General features: G+C 38.6%; 1 protein-coding gene across 4 annotated transcripts in view; it reads left to right on the top strand.

Annotated features, from left to right (window-relative positions):
* Window positions 1–12,442, top strand: part of LOC135099789 (clusterin-associated protein 1-like) — a 193,399-nt gene that overhangs the window by 34,356 nt on the left and 146,601 nt on the right. For 3 of the 4 annotated variants that reach the window (XR_010268380.1, XM_064002304.1, XM_064002303.1), the window contains exons 3-4: window positions 1,475–1,651; window positions 7,474–7,569. Coding sequence is in view for 3 of the 4 variants with exons in the window: in XM_064002304.1 (XP_063858374.1) it covers window positions 1,475–1,651; window positions 7,474–7,569 (273 nt within the window). In the remaining variant the exon portion in view is untranslated. The remainder of the gene's footprint in view (window positions 1–1,474; window positions 1,652–7,473; window positions 7,570–12,442) is intronic. The other variant, XM_064002305.1, reaches the window with a different exon arrangement.

Raw genomic sequence — 12,442 nt, 5'->3', positions numbered from 1 at the left:
TTCCATCAGAGGATTTCAGAGTTGCAGGCTTAGTTTTGTGAGAAGATCTGAGATGTGGAGGCTGAGTTATGTGTGAGGATTTTGGTGCCAGAGGGAGGGTTCAACCCTCAATAAGCTGTCATCTTACCTAATAAGATGACAGAGGAATGGGCAGTTGTGTCCAAAGCAGTGTCAAGTGGAAATGAAGAATCTCTTCAGTATGTTGGAGGGAGTGACAGAGGAGGAGGCATGGCACGAGGGGACAATGAGAGGAAAGATCACATTGTAGTAAATAATATTAATTTAATGCAGTAATTTGGAAATTTAATATGGATTGGTACCCCTACCCTTCCTTAGAAACTCCTCATCAAAGTTCCAATTTTTGGTATGTACCCAAATGAAGAGGATTGGCTAATATGACAGAGGAACCTGACTATGGCTGTAGTGGACTGGTTGGTTAGCTAACAAATGAAAAAGGGTGATTGTGGAACTTGCACAATGATAAGGTCCAGAACATCAATTTATTTCAAGAAGCTGTATTAGAATAGTTCGAATGTACAGTTTGCAGGAACACATACATGTTGGAAAAATTTTGCACAATGAAAGGACTTTAGATTCATGGATGTTTTGTTTAACCAACATTGAATAATGCACCATGCTTGGACAAGATTATAAGATACAACCAGATATTTCCAGAGTTTGTTTAATATCCATAACAATTTGAAAAATGCACAGAAAGACAGAACAATATCAAGGTATGACACCTACATGGTTTTAAAACCTCATGGGGAAGCAGCATGTCAGCAGAGTAGTGATGTGCTGAAATAAAATTAACAAAGTACATGAAACTTACAGGTCAGTAGAAATGTGTTTCAAATTTTATGTCTGTTAGAAAGAAGCTTTCACATGCCCTCTGCTTCCACCATATGCTAAGCAGCATGACAAGGACAAAATGCAAAGTGCAGATGATAAACTCACTGTTATGTAAGTGGTTGTACACTTTTTAAAGTCTGGCAGTGTGGAATGATGCAATGTATCTTATGTGAAAGCTTCCTTCTAGCAACTGTGACTTGCTGCATAAAGTTTGAAGCACATTTCAACTGACCTTTGCTAAGTCTCGTGTACTTTGTCAATTTTTAAACACCTTTCCATGTTGCAGCTGAGTTCTCCTTATTCATATATGTTCTTATTCATGTACTCATCTCTCCCAGTTTAAGTTCATGGCCTTTTTTTTTGTTTTCTATTTTATGCTCACTCATATATCATCTGAATTTGTTGATGGTGTTCTTTCCATGAACAAACATATAAAGTTAATAACTTTCTTATTAGTATTTCCTGTAATTAAAGAATTATTATAAGACTTCTAAGAATAGAATGTGACTCAGTAACAATATTAATAAAGTAGTAAAAACTTCATTATTAATTAACTGCTTTTTGACATGGAAACTTACCATTTTTCTTTACTTGTTTCTACTGGGTTGATTGGTGATTCAAGGCAGCAAAAGCTCACGTCCGCCTTAACACAAAACGACTGTATCAAAGTGATGGCTATGCAGTACAGGAAATTCTTAAGGGCCTCAGCATTTTGTATGCTGCCATTCAGAACAGTGATGGCCAAAACATATATGAGGAACACTCAGAAACTACACTCAACTTTGATGTCTCCAACAAGGTAAGACAATGGTTATTTTACCAATTTACATAAAGTATCAAAGAGTAACAGTGATCATAATGACAACAAAGAAGATATATATGATAGTATTTTAGTAACCTGTATACAGTGCTTGTCTTTGGAAATGTTACAACCCCCTTTTCTCCTATGTGTGGTAATATAAACAGGGTAATACACCAAAGAAATTTATTGATTTTACAATCAGTATTTATGGGCATCCCTTACACTTCCTTCACTCTTCTAAACGTGCAAACGTGCAGGAAGGCTGTCAGCAAGTGCCATGAGATGTTGCGGAACAAAGCTTGTCCAAAGGTGGTGGAGTACAGCCTGGAGCTCGGGTGCCATAGAGCAATTGTGGCTATGTAACTTTCTTTTAATTATAACTCACCAATTCTCAATGGGGTTCAGGTCAGGAGAATTTACAGGCCAGTCATCAAAGAATGGCACACAGCTGTCCCTGAGCCACTGCTTCACTAATGTGGCAGTATGACAGGAAGCTCCATCCTGCATAAAAGTGGCAACTTGGCATCTCTCAAAAGATCCTGGTAGATGGTCACAGAGAAGTTTCAGGCAGTTCCCTGATTCAGTGTGATGTTTTTAGGTAGCACTGCAAGACTTCCCACACCATGATAGATGAAGCAGCTCCACACCATCAATGAATCAGGGAACTTGACAGCCACTAAAGTGTGGTGGAGGTCATAACCTTGACTGGTGGCTGTCATTGAAAATCTTATCTACAACACACCATGCCAATGCTCGAGGGTTCAGGTCTTATGTTTGTCACAAAAAGCAAGCCTCTTCTCTTGCTAGGTGATAGAGACCAAAGGTTTGTGCAGCACTGCATAGCTGCGGTAGCTGAGGTTGTCATGGATGCAGTGAGACAGACACTTCACTCATCAGTCTTGGGTTTTCTTTTATTTTTCTGGTTTATACCCAAGGACTACATTCAAGTTTACAGTGTACCAATTTCAGATTTCAGAGGGAAGTTGTGTGGGTCTTTCCTAGCTGTTCTTTCTTCTGTCGTACTGTGTTATTGCCTCCTTCCGTCATCTGCTTCAGGTACCTTTGAATTTGGCACTGACATTGGTCATTTCTGAGATAGCCTGCATAGAATGTCCAGCCTTGTGAAGTGACATGATAGCTCTACTGTCATCCTTTGACAATATCTTTTAGCCAGCCATTGTCAAGTTAAAGAGCTGAAGAGCAGTGTAAGTGCAAGCCTAGTGGGTGGGGAGGGCAGCAGAAAGTGTCAGCAAGTACAGCTGTGATAAGCAACTGCCATTTTTTCCTGCCTCTGTATGTCATCTCAGGCACTGAGACAAAGTTGCCAGATTTGTGGTAATTTTACTTAAAGCACACATGCTGAACCGAAACAAGCACGGGTATTTTGAAAATTCAAACGGTTAATGAAGTCCCAGCAACAATTTCAATGACAAGCACTGTAGAGCAAAGTAGTATAGCCTGTTCTACTGCTTATTCTTAGGAACTCCTCTGAAATGGATGGTTTTAGGAAAGTATCCATTTACAGTTGTCCATACACCTCAGCTTTGCACATTCACTTTAAACACTTTAAACACTTTAAACACTTTATTATGTTTGTCTGTAATACATATATAAGCTTAAGGTACAATTAATTGAAAGACAAACAGCCCCTTATGAAGCACAAGCTTTTTGGGCACACTTAATATCTACTTAATACTGAAATGTAAAACAACACTAAACTAAAAATCTAATTGAAGAAAATGTAAAAAAAAAAAAAATTAATAGCAATAACAAAAGATTTAGGGATAAATGGCTATGCAAGAACAGGAAGGAAAGGAGAAAAATCATAATTATACATGAGAAATAGAGAAAATTGAAGTGGAATCTGATTATAAACAAGCAAATATTAGTTTTGAGAATAATTAAACAAACAGAAATAAATATGTATATATACTAGAGGTTAGAAACTATTTTAGTTACAGAGGATATGAACTATTTGGTTACAATACCAAGAAACAAAATAACTGATATTGATAAAAATTGATTGAAGTACAAGATGTGTCAGTATTGAGACAATAAATATTCTTTTAGTTTTCCCTTAAAGATATTTATGCTTAATGAATTTTTTATGTGTGACAGGGTGCTATTCCATATTTTGGGACCTTTATACATTAGAGAGTGTTGGTAGAGAGTTAGGGTATGATGGGGAATCTGTAGAGAATGCCTGTAGCGTGTGGAGTGGTTATGAGTTAGGGGCAGGGTATTGTTGTTGTTGGAATTTATCAATTTGAACATGTATGATGCAATAGAGAAGTTTGATAAGTCAGAGAGTTGAAGGATTTTCATAGATTTAAAGAGTGGAGGTGTGTGTTGGAGGAAGTCACTATTAGTCATGATTCTAATAATTTTCTTGTGGAGGATGTTTAGGTTTTGTAGATGACATGGGTAGGTAGTGGACCAAATTGGATTACAGTAGGTTAAGTGTGGGTATATATGGGCATAATACATGATTTTCATAATTTCCACTGGAACAAAGTTTTTTATTTTCAGCAATAGAGCTATTGATCTAGATAATTTTAGGCAAAGGTTTGATATGTGATATTTAAAGGTAAGATTATTGTCAAATGTGACTCCAAGAAATTTTGTCTTAGAAACTTGCGTGATATCTTTATCTAATATGGTAAGTCTAGGTAAGGGTTGGTATTTGGTGGTGGTATTTGTAAATAACATGTATAAAGTTTTAGCTGTGTTAATTGTTAGGCGATTTGCAAGACACCATTCAGAAAAGGCAGATAATTCTAGGTTGGCTCTGTAGATTAGGTCAGTGGGATTATCACCAATCATGTACAAGGTGGAGTCATCAGCAAACTGTATAGTGTTGAAAACAGTAGAGGCATTGCTGATATCGTTGATATATATCAGGAAAAGAATAGGGCCTAAGATGCTACCTTGTGGCACGCCAAGATGTATAGGTTTGATGGTTGATTTAGAGTTATTGTAGGATGTAAAATGAGATCGGCCAGTTAAATATGATTTGAACCAATTTTCCACACAACCGCAAATACCATAGTGACGTAATTTGTCTATTAGAATGTTTGGGTCAACTGTGTCAAAAGCTTTGCTGAAATCAATGAAAATGGATATTATAGACTTATGTTTATTCAAGGCATCGTGTAGGTCAGAGGTAAACACATTTATAGCGTCAAAAGTATTTAGTCCGGGGCGGAAACCAAATTGCCTATTATTTAAGAGTTTTTGTGAATTGAGGTAGTTCATGAGGAAGTTCTTCATAATGATTTCAAATATTTTAGAGAACACTAGTAAAATAGAGATTGGTCGGTAGTTTGAGATATTAGTTTTACTTCCCGATTTATGGATAGGGATAATTTTTGCCAGCTTGAATCTATTAGGGAAAACTCCATCTTTTATTGAATCATTGAATAATTTTGAGAGTGGCTCTGCTAGAAGATTTTTGTTCTCTTTGATTATTTTCACAGGTATTTCATCCGTAGGGCATTTTTTATTTTTTAAGGCAGAAATAGCTTTTACTATGTCATTTCCTGTCACTATGGGAATATTCATGGAATTTAGGAAATTACCTCTGAGATAAGAAATGTGTGAGTTTTGAGCTCTAGGAAGCTGGGAGCTAAGTTGAGGTGCAATTTGTGAAAAATAGGTGTTGAATGCATTTGAAATTTCATGTGGAGTGTGTAGGACTGTGTCATTATAGTGTAGTGTGTGGGAGACCGTCTTGTTATTATTATTAATGTTTTCTATTTCGGTAATTAGTTCCCAAACTTTTTTTGTGTTAAGTCTAAAATTTTCAAACCTTTGTAGGTAATATTCAGATTTTTTGCGTTTTTATTATTCTCTCTCTCTCTCTCTCTCTCTCTCTCTCTCTCTCTCTCTCTCTCTCTCTCTCTCTACACACACACACACACACACACACACATCACACACACAGTGGAACCTGTTACTGAATGCCTCCCTTTACAAAAAAATAAATAAAATAAATAAATAAGAAATAAATAAATAAATAAATAAATAAATTTTTGAACTCATAATTGGTTCAGTTGCTGAACCATAATTCAGTTCCCGAATAAAGTTACTTACTTCACATACTAAAAGACAAAGCAAAAGCTGTTTTTATTACTAATATATAGTTTTTATAAGTATTTCCTTTGTTTTTATGTATTTGGAGGAGAGACAGTGGGTAAGACAGTAATTCAATCTTTCAAATAAAATACAGTAAATGAGCAGCTGGTTGCGACAAGGGGCCAAACACCAAAAATAAATAAATAAGTAAATTGCATTTAAAGATAAGCACATTGCGTGCGTTGGTCGTTTATCATCGCTTTACTTTACCTGTATAGTGTGTCCTAGACAGAGTATATGCAATTGTGTTATATCTCATTATAGACTACATTCTCTTGGCTTTTATGTAATAAACTTCTGATTTTGTTACATTGAATAATTAAAGAGTTATAAAATGAAAAATAATACAGCATGTTAAGCAGGAAACATTTTCAGATTTCGAAACTTTCACATGGCCCAGTAAACCGTTGAAAAAAATAAAATCTATTGACATGCAGCATCTCTTGATAATTCATTAAGAACAGACTCAGACTACTAAGTAAAACACTCCATGACATTAATTTAAGTGCTTCTTGCTGGCTCAGTCGCAGTCTTGGTGTGTCTCAAGTAGTAGTAGTAGTAGTAGTAGTAGTAGTAGTAGTAGTAGTAGTAGTAGTAGTAGTAGTAGTAGGAGGAGGAGGAGGGGGGGAGGGAGAGGATGGACGACACTGCCAGACGTACGATAATTTCCATTTCCCTTCATTCTCTCTCTCTCTCTCTCTCTCTCTCTCTCTCTCTCTCTCTCTCTCTAAACTGTCTCAGGGTAGTGAGACAGATTGTGGATCTGTTGTTTATTCTCAATATTTTTACCTTCTACTCTTTAAAAGATTAGTAAGGGATTTGCCTTTCCTTTTCAAGATCACATGAGAGAGGGAGAGAGTACCATTGTGATAGTGCACTTTCTCTCTCTCTCTCTCTCTCTCTCTCTCTCTCTCTCTCTCTTAGCAATAGTTAAGTAATAATTGTACTTTAATGATATAGCTTCCTATAATAACTTGACACAAAACATAAGGATATTGGCATTAGCAATGCTGTACGACAGTTTTGGCTGGCTGATGTGGCACGTGTTGATAGGAAAGACTTACGTGTCCCCCGCAATGATTTTTTTTTTATTGTCATTTATGAAAACTTTCATGTGTGTAACACAAATTTTTTTTTAGTAACAATAGTGTACACTAATGTTCTGCATTAAAATTAACCATCATTATCAACATCTGTCTCTTCATATATCTGATTACCGAAAGAGTGATGGTGGTAGCATGGTCGGTGAGGTACGCACTACTATGATTAATGGATGTTAGCTGCATGCATGGTAGAGGTATGGTCACATCAGTGTTATTCCTAAGATGTAGGGGAAGTTATAGAACAATACATTATTAACTCCATTTCATGGTGGTTGGTACTTGGTCCCTCGTTACAGCCAGCTACTCAAATAAGATGCTGTTGGAGCCTCGATGGAAATGGTTGCATGTGTTAGAGAGGTGATATTGTATTAAAAGCCAATTGCTTGAACAAGCAAGGAGGGAGCATTTGGATAGGGAGAGTTGTAGGCTTTTCTGTTGTGGTCAGGAAGCTCCTGTGATTTAAAAGAAAATAAATAGGGGATAAAAACTAACAAAGAATAACATACAAGCAAATGAGTTGGTGTGAGATTGAATGGTGTCATGTGGAGTTTACTAAAAATGCAATATTTTTTTTCGTTATAGATTTCAGAACTGAAGCATATTCGATCCCTGGCATCAGAGATTACAAGCCGAGGTGCCACACTTTATGACTTGCTACGGAGGGAAGTCGATTTGAGGGTACGTTACCATGTGTTACTAGATTGTTCCATATATTTATAGTTTACAGAGATATACTCTAGTACAGTTATGTCTACATGTGTGAACTTATATATTCTTCCCTTCAGTTGATGTGCGCTCAATATTTCTATTGTGTTTTGTTAAAAATTCCAGATATTTCCTGAAGGCAAGTGGTATTTAATTACTCCAATACCTATCCTTTCTCATCTTTTTTTTTTATGTCCAATCAAATATCTAGTTCCTCTTTGTGTGCAATAATAGATTTTTTCTATTTGCTTATTAATTTACACATTGTAATTGTTTCCTTTCTTTCTTATCTTCTGGTCCTAGGATTTCTCATAAATTGGGTTTTCTAGTTCTAGTATAGTATCCTGTTTTTGTTTTTTTTTCTCTTAAGGAAAACAAACCACTGCATTTTCCTCTTTTTGGTGTAATTGTCGTAATTATTTTTATCATGTCTTTGTTTAAGGAGAGAAAGGCCATGTTACCTGCGGTACCCCCACTGTTCCATGTACCCTCATTCCTTGTTAATGACCAGCATGAAAAAGTGCACTGAGGTCAGGGGAAATTGTCAGCAAATCCTGAAGGAGGGGCAACTGGAATGGGGACCTGAAGGCACATTGTCACCAGCCTCTACAATTGGGTCCTAAGCAAAGAAGGCCTCCTTCCATCCTTTGGAAGTCCTTCAGATAGTGATTAGCAAATACTGAGTGTGTCTTTCAGCAAGCTGCATCCAAAAATAGTAGAAACTGATTTATTCTTCCATAAAAAAATGGAGGTGATTTCACGGGCCCATACCCTGAGGAGAGGACAGAAGCCTGCAGATAGAGACTCATGAGCCCTTTTTATAGTCTCCTTGAGAAAGAAGGACATGTGGCCTTAGAGAGAGGGTGTGACTGGTCTCTAACTGACAAGAAGAGTTGCCTGGGATGAACAGTGAAGGAAGTCCTGCAGCAGTACAATTCAAGTGCTTGAATAGGGCACATTGGGCATTTCTCATCTTCAGGGCTGACCAAGGTTCCAAAGCCTGAACTCCCTGGCAATGGGGTTTGAGGCTGTCTCTGTTCTGATGATAAATTCAGGCAAGTATGCCAGTACCAGATCATTGTCCTGGCGTGCCACCTTGTAGGAGATGGCTTGGAGTTTGTGATATCTTCGCTTACATGCAAATTTATTGATGAGAAGGGTCACTGGCAAGGGTAGGTCTAGAACATTGCACAGCTCTCAGCAAGGCATTTGAGGCTTGCTTCAATGGAGTAAACCATTGGTCCTGCTTGTGTGAATCTGGGAGCATTGAAAGTCCATTGTTGTCTGAGTGCATCTGGTGGATCTGCCCAAACTGCTTCCACACATTGCCCTTCTGCTTCAGGGAAACATAAGACAACAAATTCCACCATCTTGCAGAAGTTTTGGGTAGAGGTATCTGGTTCCACTGGGTGGTTGGCAGACTGAGTCTCATCATCATCAGAGAAGTCTATTGTTAAGTTAGAGTGGAGTGGTAACATAGATGACATGCCCACATTTAGTGTAGGTATGGAATTGGCAGCCAAAATGGAGGTGGCTGACTGAGGACAGAGCTGAGTCACCTGAATGGATGCTGAGGAGTGGGGTTAAGTTATTAGAACTAGAGTGTGGACATAAAGTAATCTCCCTTGAAATTTGGCTGACTGGCCTAGAAAACGGGTCCAACCTAAACCCAAATGTCTCTGAACCAGTTGGGGACTGGGCGGTAGCTTCCCTATGCAACCAAGTAACCTGAGGGTCCCTGCCTGAGATACTATGATGAGACACCAGAGCTGTGGATGACATTGTGGTTAGTGGTGTGGCTTGTGCATCCATGTGCACTAAGGTGCAGCCAACAGTGGGTTGGCATCTGAGGTGGTGATGTTGTGCAGCTTGGGAAAGAGTTGTCTAAGTGTGTGATGTGGACATGAGGTGTAAGCACTACTGGTCAGGTGCATGTACATCCTTAGGTTGTGTGGGCTGGGCTAACTCTATACCCACTGTGCCCACAGCCTGGCCCTCACCCTGGGGTGGTGGACACATGGGCTGAACAGGAGTACACCACCCAGGCATAATCCCATCATGATGGGGAGAATGCAGCCAGACCTCCCACCACCTCATTGTGCTGTGACCGTTTTACCTTCCATGGCACATTCTTAAGGAGCTTGACAGTGGAGGTGATATTGGCCCTATCCTGCTGTAAACTAACAACATAGGCTGGACATAATTTTTGCCCTGGCTGCCTGCATCTGACCTCACAGCTTGAAGTGTCTCCACACTGCTCAGTGCAGTGGCTGGTCATGGCCTCTGCTGTACCTTGAGCTGAAGGCATAGAGTGTGCTGGAAGAGAGGGGGTAACAGATGGCTGTGACCCAAGTTCATGAAAGACTAGCTCACCAACCATTTCTTGGAAAGTGGTTTGGCATCATCCACTAGAAAAATAAAAAAAATAAGAAAGCACAGCAGAAAACTATGACTTACCAGAAGGAAGGTTAAGGGACTTTTCATTGCCACCTGCCACTGATTCATCCTGAAACACTTCCCCAGAGGCAGAAACAGGAAGGATGGTAAAATTGAGCCTGAACAGGAGTGTCCTTAATGTCTTTCTTATGGGGGAAGGACATCATGCCTCCTTTGAGGGAAACACTGTTGTATAAAAGCTCCTGAAATAAGCTCACCATCCTACTCCTTGCACTCAGGAAAATAGGAGTCAGTGTCACAAACTCCACCACAACAGGTAATACATACAGTGTGAGGCTCCTTTGTGGGACTACCCATCACCCTTCTGCAGCCTGGAGTAGCACAGGTCCTCCTGCGATTGTGGGGGGCCCAGTGAGGAAGCTCAGAAGTCAGTAGAAAGGCTGGGGGAGAGTGGTGGAAGAGCATCAGTCACCACAATCTCCTTTTTTTTTTGGCTGAATAGACCTTGAACTGCCCTCCTGCACCTGAGTGGAGCTTGTAGAATTGGAATACTCATCAGAAAGGCCCAGGAAACCCATGATACAAACAAAAATTGAAGAAACGTCTGGAAATGTAAATGATGCAGTTGTCAAGAAAGGAATGAGGGTATGTGGAACAGTGGGAGTACCACGGGTCATCAAGGCTGCCATAGCAACCCCGACTGCGGTTTTTAATGGAATTAAATGTGGGAAGGATGAGTTGTGTAATATTGGGGAGCATGTAATGCTAAAAAGAAATATGTCGTGAAAAAAAAATATATATATACACACACATATATATATATATATATATATATATATATATATATATATATATATATATATATATATATATATATATATACACACACACATATATACAGTGGAACCTTGATTTATGAGTTTAATTCGTTCTGTGACAGAGCTCGTACCTTGATTTTTCTCGTATGTCAAATAAATTTTTCCATTGAAAGTAATTGAAATGCCATTAATCTGTTCCAGCCTCCAAAAAAACACCCAAATTATTTTTGTTATGTGTTTTTAAGATAAGAAAAGGTATTTATGAATAATGAATATTATATTAAGACATAATAAAACATAACAAAAGAGAATGTAAAACAATAAACTGATTTTATAAAGTGTATTTACCTTGGAGATCAGATGACTTGGGCTAACAGAAGATGCTGGTGGAGTTGGAGGGTGCAGGTAGGTGGAGGAGATGGGAGGAATTCGTTTCATTTTGTGTTTTTTCAGTCACTTTCGTTTGCCATAAACTCTATTGCTTAAGGCGTCTTCTGTTTACAACATTGATCAGCTCTAGATCATTGATCTGGATTTGGATCTGATCTGGATTTGCTCTGGGTAAAAAGAATGCTCTTGGCCATTACTGATCAAAACATTAGCACAAGCATATCACTGCCCAGCTGTCACAAGTGGCAGAGTGTTGATGCTTGCCACTTTGCTCTGAGGAAGTTTCAATGAGCACTACAGCCTACTGTTTTGGGCTGAGAAGGCTGCCAATGAGTCGCAGCAACATGACTACCCAGGCAGTATGAGTCTGGGGTCTGTGCCATGAATGTTGTATAATAAAGTTTCACACAAAGCTCTCTTCACACACAGCATAGTGAAAGTACTTGCTGTGATGAAGTACAGAATGGTAAAATTATAAAATATTCGGATGTAGGGTGAGGCTAGACTGGCCTGCATGCTGAAACTATTGACACCATTAATGAGGCACTTCCAAAGTAGGGATGTATTATTTTCAACTAAACAAATATTATCTTCCTTTGCCTCATCATGAAGTCACTGGTAGAGGTGGTAGTGACCACTTAATTATAATCAGAAGCCATTAAACCAAGGTTTGATGTGGCTTGTAATATCTCCCTTGATTCTGGTATCTGTCATCACTACTATTCACATTCTGTACCCAGAATATCATTCTGTAATGATTCATTACCATTCACTTTGCTCCTCAGACATATCAGTTGTTTTCTTGCTGTGTATTCCCCTAAATAAGTGCCTAGTAAAGACTGCTCAGCTGTTTATATGGCTGCCACCGGCAGCTTCATCAAGTGTTGTCTGCTATAACCCACCAAACTCAGATCACCCAGATCATGATCTGGATCACTCAGATCAGTGTAAATCTAGATCAATATGTAAATAGATCAGTGAACTGAAACTGATCATGGTAAATAGAAGACACCTTAAAGTTGAAAAACACAATCAAACAAGGTAAACTTAAATTAACAAAATGACCAACTAGCGGTAGTGTACCTGGAGCTAGCTTACAACTTGGATTTTGGCTCAAAAGTTGAAGCAAAAAATCAGCTCAGTGACAGCTCACATCTTGGATTTCTTGTAAGTATGGGTGCTCATAAACTGAGGTTCATTGTATACAGTAATCCCTTGACTTGCAGGTTCACCTATTGCAC

This window comes from Scylla paramamosain, chromosome 4 (genome assembly GCF_035594125.1).
Source record: "Scylla paramamosain isolate STU-SP2022 chromosome 4, ASM3559412v1, whole genome shotgun sequence".
Classification (NCBI taxonomy): domain Eukaryota; kingdom Metazoa; phylum Arthropoda; class Malacostraca; order Decapoda; family Portunidae; genus Scylla; species Scylla paramamosain.
The sequence above is the reverse complement of the archived record's forward strand: the minus strand, read 5'-3'. Positions and strand labels throughout refer to the sequence as shown.